Source organism: Amphibalanus amphitrite, unplaced genomic scaffold (genome assembly GCF_019059575.1).
Source record: "Amphibalanus amphitrite isolate SeventyFive unplaced genomic scaffold, NRLGWU_Aamphi_draft 001419F_arrow, whole genome shotgun sequence".
Taxonomy (NCBI): domain Eukaryota; kingdom Metazoa; phylum Arthropoda; class Thecostraca; order Balanomorpha; family Balanidae; genus Amphibalanus; species Amphibalanus amphitrite.
This window is the reverse complement of record NW_024882912.1, coordinates 90,130-109,034: the sequence shown is the minus strand read 5'-3', so window position 1 is coordinate 109,034 and position 18,905 is coordinate 90,130. Positions and strand designations below refer to the sequence as shown.

The following is an 18,905-nucleotide window of genomic DNA, read 5'->3' as shown; positions in this document are numbered from 1 at the left end:
CATCGAACGCGGGGTTAGAGTACATAGTTAACGCAGTCTACAGTGTGGCTGCATCACACCGAATTACTGTGTATCCCGGAAACCCCTCCCCGATACACCCAAAACATCGACTCGCGGCGGCGCAATATATTATTCCGTATTCTCCTCGCCATCTTGGGACACGTCTCGTCTTTAAAACGCCTCGCGCGCGCGCGGCGACCGCCCAGATAGGTCTATCAATTATTACTTCGGCGGTCTGCGGGTACAAAATCCGAGTACAAAATTTGTACGTACACGACGGGACGACACGTGCACAAGAGCCGAGTCCGATCGCGATTGGGGGGATGGCACTTGTCAGACTCACGCAACTCACACGCATACTAACGCGCACACGCACACATAGGCGACTCGGATCGCGGATTGGCACTGGTTTCGTCGTATAGAACAACGTCGCACGACGGGGTACGAATGCAACATTAACCGTAGCGCAACAACGCAGGTAGCGGCATCGGCGAGAGGGTTATTTACCGTACGGCGGCCATGGCCGCTGGATGTGGCGTCACAGATCAATGTTAACCGTACACACATGCTGCAGGGCGGAGTCTGACAACTACAGACCGGGAACTAAGTGTATGCAGTGGCATAAGGCCGGTATAAAACGCCCTACGGTGTCTAAGGTAGCACGTAAATGTAAATGAAGGTACACGCTGTCGCTAAAGCTAAAACTCTGAATCAAGCAGCTCTATTCGTGGCTCGTTCGATTAGCGATTGCTAACCAATCAGGAACGAGCATCAGCAAAATTAGGTGTAGCCACTACTGCCGCTTACGCGTCTCGCGAACAGTTTCTTCACTGAACAGACAAGTCGGCAAACAATCGAGTTCCGAAGAAAGACAAAGCTATCAATACTAAACGATGTACAAACAGGATTTGCTGCGCTAAACTCGGGCCGCAGCTGCTGCACATGCTCTGTCTACATTGGCAATATACAGCAAAACGGCGCAAATATATCCATCGCATCAGTCTCCTCAGCACTGAATGGCGCACGATGCAAAGGCGATACTCTCCTCGGAAGCAGGTTCAAATCCCACGAGGCGCCGACTTTTCCGTGACATCCACCTCTCGGACAGCTGAGGCGAAGTATGACGTCACGACCGGCCCATTTGGACGTCCTATGTGATGAACTCTGACGCCACGAACAATGACGCCATTAGTCTTCTGGGAGACTGGAAGCATTATCTCTGGCGCAATGAGTGAGAACCAGCGTCCAGATTTGATTTTCTCACAAATGTCCACTCAGTAGGAGTGACATGCCCTTCAATATGGCCACTAACACGCAAACACACGCTCGCCGAAGTAAGCAAGTACGCTCATACGCGCACATGTGCGCTTGAACGCACGAGTGGATTCGCCGACCGTCGAGCCATTCGTCAAAACTTATGACCACTTTCATCTCACGGATTCACTACTCATGCCTCCTTTCGCACTTGTCACACTCTCTTCCGCCGCTCGAGTGCGATAAAACTTTTGTCGCCGTCGGGATTCGAACCCACACACTCGCGATGTTTTTTGTCGTCGCCTGGATTCGAACCCACGCTACAGGTGGACTCCGGCTGTGGTGACGGCGTGTAGCTCGTTCTTCAGCGCGGTGATCAGGTGCTTTTTGACGGTGAGAGCGCGCAGACGGGCGCCTGGTTTCTGGCGCCAACAGTCGCGCATGATTCGCGCCAATTTCGTCAGCGCCTGCAGAGGGAGTGGGTGTCAAATCGACGGCTTTCAGTTTTGTTACGTGATTTTGGTGACACCACAGGACAGGAATATGTCCTGAGCAAAAGCAGACATCATCGAAGGTTTGAGTTGAATAATAAAAGAAATCCACTGTTTGTTTTTTTAAATCTTGCAATGATAACTTGTGTCGCCTCGTACTACACGTCTAGATAAATAACACGAAGGATCAAGAAAAAAACTTGCAACTCGGAAAGAACGATAGTCTGCTAACCTTGACTGCCCTCCCTTTCTCCCTCCCCCCCCTCTCTCACCTGCGACTTGCTCCATCTCTCCGCAATGGGAGGCCGCACTTGCTTCTCACAGACCAGCTGATGCATATCGTCAAAGCTCGGGTCGGCTGGCACCATCCCGGCGTAGGGCACCGCATACGGTTCGTAATCGCGCATCTTGTCTCCCGTGGCACTCCTGGAGAAAGATGGGGGAAGGGGGGTCAGGGGTAAAAGGTGTGATTTTTACTCTACACCTGAAAAGGGGAATAGTTTAACTCTCAAAAGAAAAGGAATAGTTACGCACCAGCTAAGAAGGAATAATACTTTGTCCCTGGTAGCCGCACTCCTAGGGGCTGCTCAGAGCAGAAATCAGATCGTCTCTCTCTCTCTCTCTCTCTCTCTCTCTCTCTCTCTCTCTCTCTCTCTCTCTCTCTCTCTCTCTCTCTCCTCCTCTCTCTCTCTCCTCTCTCCTCTCTCTCCTCTCTCTCTCTCTCTCTCTCTCTCTCTCTCCTCCTCTCTCTCTCCTCTCTCCTCCCCCTCTCTCTCTCTCTCTCTCCTCCCTCTCTCTCTCTCTCCCTCTCTCTCTCTCCTTCCTCCCTCTCTCTCTCCCTCATTCTTTCTCCCTCCCTCCCTCCCTCCCTCCCTCCCTCCCTCCCTCCCTCCCTCCCTCCCTCTCCTCCCCTCTCACCGTCTGGTTATCTCCCACATGACCAGGGCCAGGGAGTACATGTCCGCCTGTTTGAACACCTCTCCCCTCCCCTCTCACCGTCTGGTTATCTCCAACATGACCAGGGCCAGGGAGTACATGTCCGCCTGTTTGAACGCCTCTCTCCCCTCTCACCGTCTGGTTATCTCCCACATGACCAGGGCCAGGGAGTACATGTCCGCCTGTCTGAACACCTCTCTCCCCCCCTCCCCTCTCACCGTCTGGTTATCTCCCACATGACCAGAGCCAGGGAGTACATGTCCGCCTGTCTGAACACCTCTCTCCCCCCTCCCCTCTCACCGTCTGGTTATCTCCCACATGACCAGGGCCAGGGAGTACATGTCCGCCTGTTTGAACACCTCTCCCCTCCCCTCTCACCGTCTGGTTATCTCCCACATGACCAGGGCCAGGGAGTACATGTCCGCCTGTTTGAACGCCTCTCTCCCCCCTCTCACCGTCTGGTTATCTCCCACATGACCAGGGCCAGGGAGTACATGTCCGCCTGTTTGAACACCTCTCCCCTCCCTCCCCTCTCACCGTCTGGTTATCTCCCACATGACCAGGGCTAGGGAGTACATGTCCGCCTGTTTGAACACCTCTCCCCTCCCCTCTCACCGTCTGGTTATCTCCCACATGACCAGGGCCAGGGAGTACATGTCCGCCTGTTTGAACGCCTCTCCCCTCCCCTCTCACCGTCTGGTTATCTCCCACATGACCAGAGCCAGGGAGTACATGTCCGCCTGTTTGAACACCTCTCCCCTCTCACCGTCTGGTTATCTCCCACATGACCAGGGCCAGGGAGTACATGTCCGCCTGTTTGAACACCTCTCCCCTCCCCTCTCACCGTCTGGTTATCTCCCACATGACCAGGGCCAGGGAGTACATGTCCGCCTGTTTGAACACCTCTCCCCCCCCTCTCACCGTCTGGTTATCTCTCACATGACCAGGGCCAGGGAGTACATGTCCGCCTGTTTGAACACCTCTCCCCTCCCCTCTCACCGTCTGGTTATCTCCCACATGACCAGTGCCAGGGAGTACATGTCCGCCTGTTTGAACACCTCTCCTCTCTCCCCTCTCACCGTCTGGTTATCTCCCACATGACCAGTGCCAGGGAGTACATGTCCGCCTGTTTGAACACCCCTCCCCTCCCCTCTCACCGTCTGGTTATCTCCCACATGACCAGGGCCAGGGAGTACATGTCCGCCTGTTTGAACACCTCTCCCCTCCCCTCTCACCGTCTGGTTATCTCCCACATGACCAGGGCCAGGGAGTACATGTCCGCCTGTTTGAACACCTCTCCCCCCCCTCTCACCGTCTGGTTATCTCCCACATGACCAGGGCCAGGGAGTACATGTCCGCCTGTTTGAACACCTCTCCCCTCCCCTCTCACCGTCTGGTTATCTCCCACATGACCAGGGCCAGGGAGTACATGTCCGCCTGTTTGAACACCTCTCCCCCCCCTCTCACCGTCTGGTTATCTCTCACATGACCAGGGCCAGGGAGTACATGTCCGCCTGTTTGAACACCTCTCCCCTCCCCTCTCACCGTCTGGTTATCTCCCACATGACCAGGGCCAGGGAGTACATGTCCGCCTGTTTGAACACCTCTCCCCTCCCCTCTCACCGTCTGGTTATCTCCCACATGACCAGGGCCAGGGAGTACATGTCCGCCTGTTTGAACACCTCTCCCCCCTCTCACCGTCTTGTTATCTCCCACATGACCAGGGCCAGGGAGTACATGTCCGCCTGTTTGAACACCTCTCCCCTCCCCTCTCACCGTCTGGTTATCTCCCACATGACCAGGGCCAGGGAGTACATGTCCGCCTGTTTGAACACCTCTCCCCCTCTCACCGTCTTGTTATCTCCCACATGACCAGGGCCAGGGAGTACATGTCCGCCTGTTTGAACACCTCTCTCCCCTCTCACCGTCTGGTTATCTCCCACATGACCAGAGCCAGGGAGTACATGTCCGCCTGTTTGAACACCTCTCCCCTCCCCTCTCACCGTCTGGTTATCTCCCACATGACCAGTGCCAGGGAGTACATGTCCGCCTGTTTGAACACCTCTCCCCCTCTCACCGTCTGGTTATCTCCCACATGACCAGAGCCAGGGAGTACATGTCCGCCTGTTTGAACGCCTCTCCCCTCCCTCCCCTCTCACCGTCTGGTTATCTCCCACATGACCAGAGCCAGGGAGTACATGTCCGCCTGTTTGAACGCCTCTCCCCCTCCCCTCTCACCGTCTGGTTATCTCCCACATGACCAGGGCCAGGGAGTACATGTCCGCCTGTTTGAACGCCTCTCCCCCTCTCACCGTCTGGTTATCTCCCACATGACCAGAGCCAGGGAGTACATGTCCGCCTGTTTGAACACCTCCCCTCCCCTCTCACCGTCTGGTTATCTCCCACATGACCAGGGCCAAGGAGTACATGTCCGCCTGTTTGAACACCTCTCTCACCCCTCCCCTCTCACCGTCTGGTTATCTCCCACATGACCAGGGCCAGGGAGTACATGTCCGCCTGTTTGAACGCCTCCCCCCTCCCCTCTCACCGTCTGGTTATCTCCCACATGACCAGGGCCAGGGAGTACATGTCCGCCTGTTTGAACACCTCTCCCTCCCTCCCCTCTCACCGTCTGGTTATCTCCCACATGACCAGAGCCAGGGAGTACATGTCCGCCTGTTTGAACACCTCCCTCCCCTCTCACCGTCTGGTTATCTCCCACATGACCAGGGCCAGGGAGTACATGTCCGCCTGTTTGAACACCTCTCCCCTCCCCTCTCACCGTCTGGTTATCTCCCACATGACCAGGGCCAGGGAGTACATGTCCGCCTGTTTGAACACCTCCCCTCCCCTCTCACCGTCTGGTTATCTCCCACATGACCAGAGCCAGGGAGTACATGTCCGCCTGTTTGAACACCTCTCCATCCCCCTCCCCTCTCACCGTCTGGTTATCTCCCACATGACCAGAGCCAGGGAGTACATGTCCGCCTGTTTGAACGCCTCCCCCTCCCCTCTCACCGTCTGGTTATCTCCCACATGACCAGGGCCAGGGAGTACATGTCCGCCTGTTTGAACACCTCTCCCCTCCCCGCTCACCGTCTGGTTATCTCCCACATGACCAGAGCCAGGGAGTACATGTCCGCCTGTTTGAACACCTCCCCTCCCCCTCTCACCGTCTGGTTATCTCCCACATGACCAGGGCCAGGGAGTACATGTCCGCCTGTTTGAACACCTCTCTCTCTCTCCCCTCTCACCGTCTGGTTATCTCCCACATGACCAGGGCCAGGGAGTACATGTCCGCCTGTTTGAACACCTCCCCTCCCCCTCTCACCGTCTGGTTATCTCCCACATGACCAGGGCCAGGGAGTACATGTCCGCCTGTTTGAACACCTCTCTCTCTCCCCTCTCACCGTCTGGTTATCTCCCACATGACCAGGGCCAGGGAGTACATGTCCGCCTGTTTGAACACCTCTCCCTCCCCTCTCACCGTCTGGTTATCTCCCACATGACCAGGGCCAGGGAGTACATGTCCGCCTGTTTGAACACCTCTCTCCCCTCTCACCGTCTGGTTATCTCCCACATGACCAGGGCCAAGGAGTACATGTCCGCCTGTTTGAACACCTCTCTCCCCTCCCCTCTCACCGTCTGGTTATCTCCCACATGACCAGGGCCAGGGAGTACATGTCCGCCTGTTTGAACACCTCTCCCCCCTCTCACCGTCTGGTTATCTCCCACATGACCAGAGCCAGGGAGTACATGTCCGCCTGTTTGAACACCTCTCTCCCCTCCCCTCTCACCGTCTGGTTATCTCCCACATGACCAGGGCCAGGGAGTACATGTCCGCCTGTTTGAACACCTCTCCCCCTCCCCCTCTCACCGTCTGGTTATCTCCCACATGACCAGAGCCAGGGAGTACATGTCCGCCTGTTTGAACGCCTCTCCCCCTCCCCTCTCACCGTCTGGTTATCTCCCAAATGACCAGGGCCAGGGAGTACATGTCCGCCTGTTTGAACACCTCTCTCTCCTCCCCTCTCACCGTCTGGTTATCTCCCACATGACCAGGGCCAGGGAGTACATGTCCGCCTGTTTGAACGCCTCTCTCCCCCTCTCACCGTCTGGTTATCTCCCACATGACCAGGGCCAGGGAGTACATGTCCGCCTGTTTGAACGCCTCCCCCCTCCCCTCTCACCGTCTGGTTATCTCCCACATGACCAGGGCCAGGGAGTACATGTCCGCCTGTTTGAACACCTCTCCCCTCCCCTCTCACCGTCTGGTTATCTCCCACATGACCAGGGCCAGGGAGTACATGTCCGCCTGTTTGAACGCCTCCCCCCTCCCCTCTCACCGTCTGGTTATCTCCCACATGACCAGGGCCAGGGAGTACATGTCCGCCTGTTTGAACACCTCTCCCTCCCCTCTCACCGTCTGGTTATCTCCCACATGACCAGGGCCAGGGAGTACATGTCCGCCTGTTTGAACACCTCTCTCCCTCTCACCGTCTGGTTATCTCCCACATGACCAGGGCCAGGGAGTACATGTCCGCCTGTTTGAACACCTCTCTCCCCCTCCCCTCTCACCGTCTGGTTATCTCCCACATGACCAGGGCCAGGGAGTACATGTCCGCCTGTTGAACACCTCTCTCCCCTCTCACCGTCTGGTTATCTCCCACATGACCAGGGCCAGGGAGTACATGTCCGCCTGTTTGAACACCTCTCTCCCCTCCCCTCTCACCGTCTGGTTATCTCCCACATGACCAGGGCCAGGGAGTACATGTCCGCCTGTTTGAACACCTCTCCCTCCCCTCTCACCGTCTGGTTATCTCCCACATGACCAGGGCCAGGGAGTACATGTCCGCCTGTTTGAACACCTCTCTCCCCTCTCACCGTCTGGTTATCTCCCACATGACCAGGGCCAGGGAGTACATGTCCGCCTGTTTGAACACCTCTCCCCTCCCCCCTCACCGTCTGGTTATCTCCCACATGACCAGGGCCAGGGAGTACATGTCCGCCTGTTTGAACACCTCTCTCCCTCTCACCGTCTGGTTATCTCCCACATGACCAGGGCCAGGGAGTACATGTCCGCCTGTTTGAACACCTCTCTCCCCCTCCCCTCTCACCGTCTGGTTATCTCCCACATGACCAGGGCCAGGGAGTACATGTCCGCCTGTTTGAACACCTCTCCCCTCCCCTCTCACCGTCTGGTTATCTCCCACATGACCAGGGCCAGGGAGTACATGTCCGCCTGTTTGAACACCTCTCCCCCTCTCACCGTCTGGTTATCTCCCACATGACCAGGGCCAGGGAGTACATGTCCGCCTGTTTGAACACCTCTCCCTCCCCTCTCACCGTCTGGTTATCTCCCACATGACCAGGGCCAGGGAGTACATGTCCGCCTGTTTGAACACCTCTCTCCCTCTCACCGTCTGGTTATCTCCCACATGACCAGGGCCAGGGAGTACATGTCCGCCTGTTTGAACACCTCTCCCCTCCCCCCTCACCGTCTGGTTATCTCCCACATGACCAGGGCCAGGGAGTACATGTCCGCCTGTTTGAACGCCTCTCTCCTCCCCTCTCACCGTCTGGTTATCTCCCACATGACCAGGGCCAGGGAGTACATGTCCGCCTGTTTGAACACCTCTCTCCCCTCTCACCGTCTGGTTATTTCCCACATGACCAGGGCCAGGGAGTACATGTCCGCCTGTTTGAACGCCTCCCCCCTCCCCTCTCACCGTCTGGTTATCTCCCACATGACCAGGGAGTACATGTCCGCCTGTTTGAACGCCTCTCCCCTCCCCTCTCACCGTCTGGTTATCTCCCACATGACCAGGGCCAGGGAGTACATGTCCGCCTGTTTGAACACCTCCCCTCCCCTCTCACCGTCTGGTTATCTCCCACATGACCAGGGCCAGGGAGTACATGTCCGCCTGTTTGAACACCTCTCCCCTCCCCTCCCCTCTCACCGTCTGGTTATCTCCCACATGACCAGGGCCAGGGAGTACATGTCCGCCTGTTTGAACACCTCTCTCCCTCTCACCGTCTGGTTATCTCCCACATGACCAGGGCCAGGGAGTACATGTCCGCCTGTTTGAACACCTCTCTCCCCCTCCCCTCTCACCGTCTGGTTATCTCCCACATGACCAGGGCCAGGGAGTACATGTCCGCCTGTTTGAACACCTCTCTCCCCTCCCCTCTCACCGTCTGGTTATCTCCCACATGACCAGGGCCAGGGAGTACATGTCCGCCTGTTTGAACGCCTCTCCCCCTCTCACCGTCTGGTTATCTCCCACATGACCAGGGCCAGGGAGTACATGTCCGCCTGTTTGAACACCTCTCTCCCTCCCCTCTCACCGTCTGGTTATCTCCCACATGACCAGGGCCAGGGAGTACATGTCCGCCTGTTTGAACGCCTCGAAGCTGTTCACGTTGAGGGTCTGGTCCAGCGCCTCCGGAGCCATGTAGCGGCGGGTGCCCTGGCGAGTCGAGGCTACGTCCAGGTCGCGCTTCTCACTGGAAAGAGCGGGGAGAGACGTGAGATAGGAGGGCGAGAGGGGGGATATCATAGAGATAGATACATAGAGAGACAAGGAGTAAGGGAGTGGACCAATGGAAGCCAATAAAAAGGAGGGACAAGAGGGAGGGAGTGAAAAGACAGTAAAAAGTCAAACAAAAAGCAAAATGATAACCAGACGTACGAAAACCAATAAAGTGAGACAGAGTCAAAGAACTCGGCAAGGGAGATAACAAAAGAGTGAGAAAAAAAAACGAAAGAGGGAGAAAGAAAGAAAGGGAGGAAACGAGGGCGAGCGAGAAAGCTAGGCAAATGAGATAAGAGAAAGGGAGGTAGATACGGGTGACAACAAGCAGAGAGGGACAGCTGCAAGAGCGGTTAAACTTTCGATCCAAATTATCACCGGTGAACCGGGCGCGGGCAAGGCGGGGTGGTGGGTCCGTGGTGTCATTCGCAACAAGCGCTGCTTAGCGGGGCACCTGGGCCCATAGACACCCATTCATCCATTCGGACAAAATTTCTTTAAAAAAAGAGCGAAGGGACTCATGAGAAACAGAACAGAAAGCCGGCCACTGGCCAGAAAAGGAGTGCTTTGATGACGAGCGGAAAGCCAGAGAGTATAGCGACATTCATAGTGCGTACAGCAAAGGTACTTGTAGCATTGTAGACTAAGGGGGAAAAGAACGGAAAGATAGCCACAGAAAAGCGTTTTATCGCTCTCGAAGATTACGGAAAACGGCCGAGCAGCATGAAAACCTACGTTCATCCAGTAAACGCGGTTTAAATGAGTGACAGAGGATCAAATGGAGCAAAATCACGGGGCGGGGGGGCAGCCATCCTTCCCCAGCAACTACCCACGGATGAAGAGAATTATAGGCAGGATATGTTTAGTAGCCTAATCTCGCCGGAGAAAGGCCCTTCCACCTCACCAGTAATTAGAGACACGATTCCACACTATCTCAAATCCTTCGCCATCACCCACCCACGTGTGAAGAGACTGAGTCAGGTTATTTGGACGATCGTCCGCCATCACCTACCCGCAGTTGAAGACACTGGGCAGGATGATTTGGAAATAATCAAGGGGGAAGGGTCTTTAACCTCACCAGCCGGAGACACGGCTCCCCAAATCCTTCGTCATCACCCACCACGTGTGCAGAGACTGAGTCAGGTTATTTAGCTGATTTTCCATCATCACCTACCCGTAGTTGAAGACACTCGGCAGGATGATTTGGAAATAATAAAGGAGATAGGTCCTTTAACTTCATAGCCAGTGACACGGCTTCCCAAATCCTTCCCCATTATGTACCCCTGTCTGAAGAGACTGAGTCAGGTTATTTAGCTGAGTCTCCATCATCACCTACCCGCAGTTGAAGACACTGGGCAGGATGATTTGGAAATAATCAAGGGGGAAGGGTCTTTAACCTCACCAGCCGGAGACACGGCTCCCCAAATCCTTCGTCATCACCCACCACGTGTGCAGAGACTGAGTCAGGTTATTTAGCTGATTTTCCATCATCACCTACCCGTAGTTGAAGACACTCGGCAGGATGATTTGGAAATAATAAAGGAGATAGGTCCTTTAACTTCATAGCCAGTGACACGGCTTCCCAAATCCTTCCCCATTATGTACCCCTGTGTGAAGAGACTGAGTCAGGTTATTTAGCTGAGTCTCCATCACCACCTACCCGCAGTTGAAGTACATGACGGCCAGGCCGAAGTCAGCGATGCAGCACTCTCCGTCCGACTTCACCAGGACGTTCTTGGATTTGATGTCTCGGTGGGCTAGCGCAGGACGGATGGCCGCGGCAATCACCTCCTTGTGAAGGTAATCCAGACCTGGAACGGAGGTCACAGTAGCAGCTTCCATGGCACAAGTTAAGCCGACTTTGCAAGTGGATTTGTTCCATCATAGCATTACGGCATCATTTAAGATTGTTAATATAGGGTTAAGTGCTAGCTAAAGCCATATATACGTTCATTTTTTGCATGAAGTGAATAGTATCCGAAAAAACGCACGTGAAATTTCGTCAAATCGATTCAGATTTCGTTAAATCGACTACCTTGGTCCATTGTGTGAGACAAGTTGAGACACATCCCCATCGGGGTTATGTGTGAGGATCGTCACCGCTACGGAGTCATTTTGTGGCATTCATCCCCAGCACGGGGTAAAAACGCGCCCGTCCTTGCCCTAAGCGATGGAGAGGTTCATTCCCAGTAGGGCAAATGTGCGTCCATCCTTGTCCTTGCGCCATAGAGCATGCTGATCACTCTGATAAGCTGCTTTCCTTTGAGGAAGGGCGCCCGAAATCGTACCTCAGTACCTAACACATTCCTTATGTCTTACCCTGACCGATAGCGTGCTCAGTGCAAATCTAGGGCTTACTGGTAACTGTAGGTAACATAGTCTCTTAGCACAGACAGCTCGAGAAAGCTGCTTTACCCTCAGCAACGGAGATCCTCAACCCTAGCGAGGCAACTATGCGCCCATGCTTACCCTGATCGATAGACAGGCTCACCCCCAGAGGGATCATTACGCGGCGCGCCCATTACCCTGAACGATGGAGACTGACCCCATTGGGGTTATTGTGTGATAGAGATAGACTCATCCCTAACAGGGCCATTATAACAGACTCCTCCCCGCGGGATCGGTTATGGGACATGTTCATTGCTCATCTCCGGCGTGGTCATTAATCGCCCGTTCTTACACTGAGCCATAAAGAGGTAGCGGGGTATAGTATGCGCCCAGTCTTCCCCTGAGCCATGATGGAGAGGCAGCAGGGTACAGTATGCACCCAGTCTTAGGCCTGAAACAGACTCTTTCCGCATTCAAGAAATCGCATGCGAGAGCCTGTTCAAAATGCATGGAAGCACGCTCGCATCGGTCGCACGCACCTCCCGGATGCGATTGATGCGGAAATAATTATAAGGTATTTAAATAGGCTCTCGCAAGCGATTTCCTGAATGCAGAATGCGTCTGTTTCAGCCTTTATCATGAGCCATGGACAGGCGACATCCCCCAGTAGCGCCATTACGAGCCCATTCTTACCCTGAACGATTGAGAGGCTCATTCTGAGCGCATCCAACGGCTGCAGTACGTGCGAGCCGAGGTAGTCGTACAGTGAACCGTGGGAGTGGTACTCGGTGATCAGCCACATCTCCGTACAGCCGCGCATACCGCCCCCAGAGGTGATGTCGGCGGCGATAAAACCTGGGAACATAGACACGTATAGTAGGTATAGTTACAGGAGACAGCTACAGCCGCGCATTCCGCCCCTAGAGGTGCAGATGTCCGCTGCGATAAAACTTGGGGAGATTCAGTCAGTACTGAGTACAGGTAGACAGCGGTACAGTCAGAAGTCAGTACAGAGGTACAGAGACAGTGGACAGACAGACAGTGGTACAGAGAGACACGCGCAAAGTCAGTACAGTACAGTAATTACAGGAGACAGCTACAGCCGCGCATACCGCCGCCGGAGGTGATGTCGGCGGCGATAAAACCTGGGGAGATGGACCCACAGTCAGTACACAGAAAGTCAGTACAGTCAGTGTAGGAGACAGCGGTACAGTCAGTACAGTACAGTTACATACAGGAGACAGCGATACAGCCGCGCATACCGCCCCCAGAGGTGAATATATCGGCGGCGATAAAACCTGTGGGGATAGGGAGGTGAACACATTGAAAGCAGTTTACAGTACACACAACAAATGTCCGTCAATTCCCGGAGCACTTCCGAAAAGAGCATACGAGCGGTAAAAGCTCCCACTCTTCTTTCTATCTGATTGTTTTTACGAAGGTACCACCATATCAATGTCTCACTCTCCGGCGTCTCTAAAGATCCCGTTGCCTCCCCACATATTAATGATGGACATTGGACAAGCTCAAGACGATAACCATCCTCACGAATAATGACCTTAGACTCACGGGAACCAACACTCAGACAACTATACTGGTTTAATTTTATTCCGATCTCTGCAATCCGTATAACTATGATACGCAGGTATATGCCGAGGTCTATGCATCCACAGATACCAAACCTACCATTAAAATCGCCAAGCCCCCCTCCCCCCCCCCCCACACACACATCCGCGCAATAACGCATCTTACCGAGCACATTAGGATGTTGCAGCCGGCACGTCTCATAGACATCCTTCTCCCGTTGCCAGGAGGCCTCTTCGAGTGAGAAGAACACTTTAACGGCCACTGGCTGGCCCTGGAAGGCTCCCCGCTTCACCAGACCGTATCTCCCCTGGCCCACTATCTCACCGACGGCTATCTCACGGGCGATAGTGCGCTGAGCCTGAAGGAGAGAAGCGGTGATGATGATTTGGTGTTTTATGGCTGAAACAGACTCTTTCCGCAGTCAGGAAATCGCATGCGAGAGCCTATTCAAATACATGAAAGCACGCTCGCATCAATCGCACGCACCTCCCGGATGCGATTGATGCGGGAAGAAGTGTAATGTATTTGAATAGGCTCTCGCATGCGATTTCCTGAATGCGGAAAGTGTTTCAGCCTTTAGGGCGCACCAGCAACGAGGCTATATAACGCCCAAAGAGGTCGACAGAACGACAACCGGGGGGGGGGGGATATTTGTGAGATTCTGGGAGAAAAGGGGAGATTGGTGCACTGCGCCTGAGAGGGGTGGGGTGGGAGAAACGGGGAGATTTGTGAGGTGTAGAGAGAAAAGAGAGACGTGGAAGCTGTAAGGAGGAGAAAAACGGGGGATGAGTGAGCTAGTTGTGGAACATGATGCGCTGCGCCTGAGGGGCGAAACTGTGGGAGAATTGTGAGTTAGAGAGACGATAAGGAGACAACATAATGGCTGTCGTAGGGAGAATGGAGCATTGTCAGCTACAGGGACAAATAGGGAGATGTGTGAATACTGAGGAGAGAGGAGAGATGTGTAGCCTCCCGAGCGATGGCGCGCTGCGTCTGAGGGAAGGGAGAAGGGGAGATGTTTGTGTGATGCTGTGGAGAATGGTGAGGTTATTGCGCTGCGTCTGTAGGGGAAGAGCAAGGGGATTTGTGAGCTGTGGGAGAGAGCAGGAGATGTGTGGGGAGGAGGAATGGGACATGTGCGAGCTACAGTGAGAAACGAGGAGATGCGAGCTGAGGACGTGTGGGTGGGGGGTTAGATAGGTACATTTAATTATCGCAGTACATTCGTAATAACTGACCAGGAATGGCCGCAAACTATATACAAGTCACCAGGATATGCTTTACGATTATATAACTCACCAGGAATGGTTTACCGGATCCACTGCCACTGCTGGTATCTGTTATATAGTACACAATTATTGTACATAATACTCACCAGGAAGGGTTTACCGGATCCTCTGCCACTGCTGGTCTCTGTTATATAGTACACAATTATTGTACATAATACTTACCAGGAAGGGTTTACCGGAGCCACTGCCACTGCTGGTCTCTGTAGAGTACACAATTATTGTACATAATACTCACCAGGAATGGTTTACCGGATCCGCTGCCGCTGCTGGTCTCTGTAGAGTGTAGAGTACACAATTATTGTACATAATACTTACCATTACTGTATAGCGACTACAGAATGATGTTCCACTCCTCAGAAGCTATCAGTTGACCGGAGCGCTAAGTTGTGCCGTTTATTACGCAATCAAGCGTGTCGATTGTGAGCATTGGGACAAAGCTATAATTTGTGAACTCAGCCCGTGTGATGCGGCACAGCCTACCACTCCAGGCAAATAATTGCCTGTGAAAAGTGGAACATAATTATGTAGTCGACTTTACATATAGTTCTATCATTGTAGATAATACTTACCAGGAATGGTTTACCGGATCCGCTCCCGCTACTGGTCTCGGCCAGACCGGCAGTCATACCCAGACCAGGAGGCATCAGCGACTCGTAGTCGGGAGAGGGGACGGCAGAGTCACGCTGCTCGAGTCGCTTACGGTACCTGCGAGCGTCCGACGCAGGGGGTTACGGTTCTATGCTGCCACATAGGGAGGGCTCAGTAGACAGATGACGTCACAGGGTGTCAAGGTTTTGTCGATTTTTAAGACTTTGCTGTGCAGTAAATTATCTTTTTTAGGCTCTAAGGGAGCCTAAAGGTCGATATCAAACTGTCTTAGAGTATACAATCCTCGGAAGATTAATATTGGCGAAGATTGGTAGACACCCGCTGACGTCATCTGTCAAGGTCACCGATGTAAACAAACGGATAAACGTTCTACCTCCTATATACGGTCTTGGTCCGACGAACGTCAAACAGAGGGTGTCGGAGACTCGTTATAGGGAGACGGGATGGCTGAGTCACGCTGCTCCAGACGCTTACGGTACCTGCGAGCGTCCGACGTGTGTCACACAGGTGTCACACAAGGTGACATTAGAGACTGGTTACAGGGAGAGGGGATGGCAGAGTCGCGCTGTTCGAGACGCTTACGGTACCTGCGAGCGTCCGACGTGTGTCACACAGAACAGTGTCGGTTACAGTCACAGAGGGTGTCGGGGACTCGTTATAGGGAGAGGGGATGGCAGAGTCGCGTTGTTCGAGACGATTACGGTATTTGAAGGGGAGTGACGGTGCACATGCGTATCACAGTCATAGATGATATAGTCAGAGAGGGTGTCAAAAGGAGTTCGATGTGAAGGAGGCATTCGAATGGTCAACATGTATGAGATGTGAAAATGTAAACATATTTTTCACTAGAAATATTTTTACTTAGAAACTTGCCCGAGGTTCTAACAGAACTAATGCCTAGTGAAGATCACTCATTTCCCAGTAAATAAAAACAGGATGTAAAGCACTCCTTCACTTATATAAAAAGTGAGATGTGCCGCCAGAAGTATAGTTGCTGGCCTGTTTGTTGATATTTTAATTCGTATCTACATCGGGATCATGATCCGTAAAAAAGTCAACTAGCTAAGCGAAAAAACCTCAAAGTAGGTACTAGAAGCATCCTTATGCCCCATATTGAGCTACACTTGCCAAACGCCAACACAACTACCCCACATCCCACACAGTGAGTGTCCGATTCTTACCCAGTGAGAGTCCGGTTCTTACCTCAGATACATCCAGGCCACGATACCGATAAACACGGCCAGACATAGCGTGACGGAGACAAGCAGAGCCATCTGGTGGACGGCGGCATTATATCTGTGGGGAGAGTCATAGAGTCACCGACTCAGTACAGGGTCACTGAGACATAGGGTGACGGAGACAAGCAGAGCCATCTGATGTACAGCGGCATTATATCTGTGGGAGAGTCATATAGAGTCACTGACTCAGAGTAGTACAGAGTCACTGAGACAGAGGGTGAAGGAGACGAACAGAGCCTAATGGTGTACGGCGGCATTATATCTGTGGGGAGAGTCATAGTCACCGACTCAGAGTACACTCACACACACTGTCAATAAGACAGAGTCAATGAGATTGTTACTTAGACAGTCATCGAGACAGGTTATCATCGAGACATAGTCACTAAGACAAAAAAAAATCATGTGTCAGACAGTCAATGAGAGAACATAGATACAGAGTCACTGATCCAGTCACTAATGCAGAGTCAGTGAGGCAGTCACTGAGACAAAGAGTCACTGAGGAATACAGTCACTAAGACATTGCCACTGAGCATTGATACAAATAGTTACTGAGTCAGAATCACTGAGATAGACTCACTGAGCCATAGTCTTTGGGACATAAAGCCACCGTGACCATACCCTGACACTCATCCCACCATACTCTGACTCTTATCCAGTTAAATGCAATATATCAGTAGTTCCAGTAGTTACACATCCAGTACCCTGCCATACTTACCCGACATATTCGCTGGTGAGGTCCTCGTCGTCCGTTCGTATCACGTACATGGGCTTCAGGTCTCGGTTACAGTGGTCCCTATCCCGACAGCATTCTATGGTGGTGGGCACGGCGAACGGGCTGTTGGCGCTCTTACACTGAAAACACAGACGGTGGGGGTTGGGATTACAGGTGCCGAACGGAACGCTGATCTTCGGAATCCCAATTTTGTTCAATTTTGTCCCATTCGGAATTCAGTTTGACAGGCCAGATGGCTTGCTACAACATCGGAAAATCGCTTAACACATTAGCACATTTTTATCAAGTAACGTGTTCTAAGTTGCTTTGTTAATAAGACAATCCAGCTATGAAGATAGCAAACAATTTCAGCCCCTAAATGAGCATCTAAAACAATCAATAAATATTTCCTAAAACTAGCACCCCACTATTTTCCTTATCCAGAGTTGGGCCAGTTTTCAGACAAGGTCAGATTTAGGACATAAAGGAGCCAAGATTTGGGACCTTAAAGAAGCCTTTTCTGAAACTGGCACCACTAATTAGGATGCTGTCACAGTAGCTAAGTTGGTAGACCATTGGACTACTGATAGTGGAGCCCGGGTTCGGGTCGCCCCAGAGTTTGATATGATATTCCCGACGGGGTGGCCTACAATTGGTGGGAGCAGCTGCAGCCAGCTAAAAGAAGCTGAGTGGGTCAGTCCGTGTCTGGCTTTGAGGGGCACCTCACACATAGCATCCAAATCCTCACAATAAACAACTATGGTCACAGTGTCTTGGCCTGCAGAGCACGCTCAGCATACATTTCTGGCTCTCGAGTCTCGTTATCCACTGATTCAAACAGTTCAGGCTGAATACAAAATAATTGACACTGTGTTTTTTTTTTTAGTCTAGGTGTATCAACAGCAGGGCTGATAGGCGCTGATCCAGTTTAAAAGACAATATTGATACTGATTAGAGGCTGGGATCAATAATATGATTGACATGAATCAACATAGCCCTCACACACAGCATAGCCCTCATACATAGTTAATACCAACATAGCCCATGATCAACATAGCCCTCCCTCTCTCTCTACTCTCTTCCCTCCTCCCAATTCCCATCCCTCTTTCCATTGCCCATATAACATATCTTCCACCTCATTAGACACTAACAACTTGCAGATTCTGCACCCTCTGCCTCACTCCCTTCCTCTTCCCTCTACCTTCCCTGCATGTTTTTGCCTAATCTGACCTGAACAACACAGATTCTCTAAAATACCCCTCTCCTTTACAGTTATGCCCTCACCTGCATATAGCCGGTCTCGCCAGGCGGCAAGCACCCGTAGGTCCTCTCTGGGACCCTACCGCCAGTGCGTTCATCAATGGTCTCCCTCACGGCGGCGAAACACCAGGAGTTTGGAAGTGTCACACAGGTGTTGTTGACTGCGCCATCTGGGCAGGCGCCCGCGCAGTAACAAAGCATCCTGCAAGGGTATCCAATATCCATTGTTATTTCCACGTTGGAGGCTGGCATCCCGAGTCAAAACAGTGATGATAGGTGAATGCACATCAATAGCTGAGATGAAGCAATCTTAAATAATAACTTTAAATGTAGTGGTGTTTTCAAATTTTTACTACAATAACACAGTACTAAATAGGTACAACAATCAGACCATTTAATAGCCATAAAACGTGCATGCACCACGAACGTCGCAATGGGAGCCACTTTCATCGAACGGTCATCGCTCCCGAATATCGTGAAAAATTAACTTATGTGTACCAACATTTGTTACCTTTTCATCCTAGGAGTATTTTTCAACCAATAGGAAGAGCAATTACGCCATAAAGATCCATTTTATCAACGACCTAAGCAAGGCAAACACCACACAACAGTAAACAACACTACCATTGACTACCATGTCCAATCCCGTCGACAATAAATTGCGTCTT

General features: G+C 52.5%; 1 protein-coding gene across 2 annotated transcripts; it reads right to left on the bottom strand.

The window, feature by feature from the left end:
* Window positions 1-111: 111 nt before the first annotated feature.
* LOC122372923 (bone morphogenetic protein receptor type-1B-like) lies at window positions 112-18,905 on the bottom strand. Of its 2 annotated transcripts, XM_043350604.1 has the most exons (12): window positions 18,749-18,888; window positions 18,262-18,439; window positions 16,981-17,117; window positions 16,231-16,323; window positions 14,988-15,123; window positions 13,295-13,487; window positions 12,649-12,687; window positions 12,236-12,358; window positions 10,875-11,025; window positions 9,030-9,188; window positions 2,018-2,171; window positions 112-1,721 (listed from the first exon to the last, which is right to left on the bottom strand). In XM_043350604.1, exons 1-12 carry the CDS (start codon window positions 18,754-18,756, stop codon window positions 1,575-1,577), a joined length of 1,518 nt encoding a protein of 505 aa, XP_043206539.1. In that variant the 5' UTR covers window positions 18,757-18,888; the 3' UTR covers window positions 112-1,574. The 2 variants fall into 2 exon arrangements, with proteins under 2 accessions (XP_043206539.1, XP_043206540.1); XM_043350605.1 differs by lacking the exon at window positions 12,649-12,687 and having other exon boundaries at window positions 12,236-12,397; window positions 18,749-18,905.

Excerpts from the sequence above, each read along its gene's own strand:
- LOC122372923 (XM_043350605.1), bottom strand. Across the intron at positions 16,324-16,980 it reads CTCACCAGCGAATATGTCGG|ATATAATGCCGCCGTCCACC; the intron begins GTAAGTATGGCA and ends CTCTCCCCACAG. Across the intron at positions 15,124-16,230 it reads GTGGCCTGGATGTATCTGAG|GTACCGTAAGCGACTCGAGC; the intron begins GTAAGAACCGGA and ends GGACGCTCGCAG.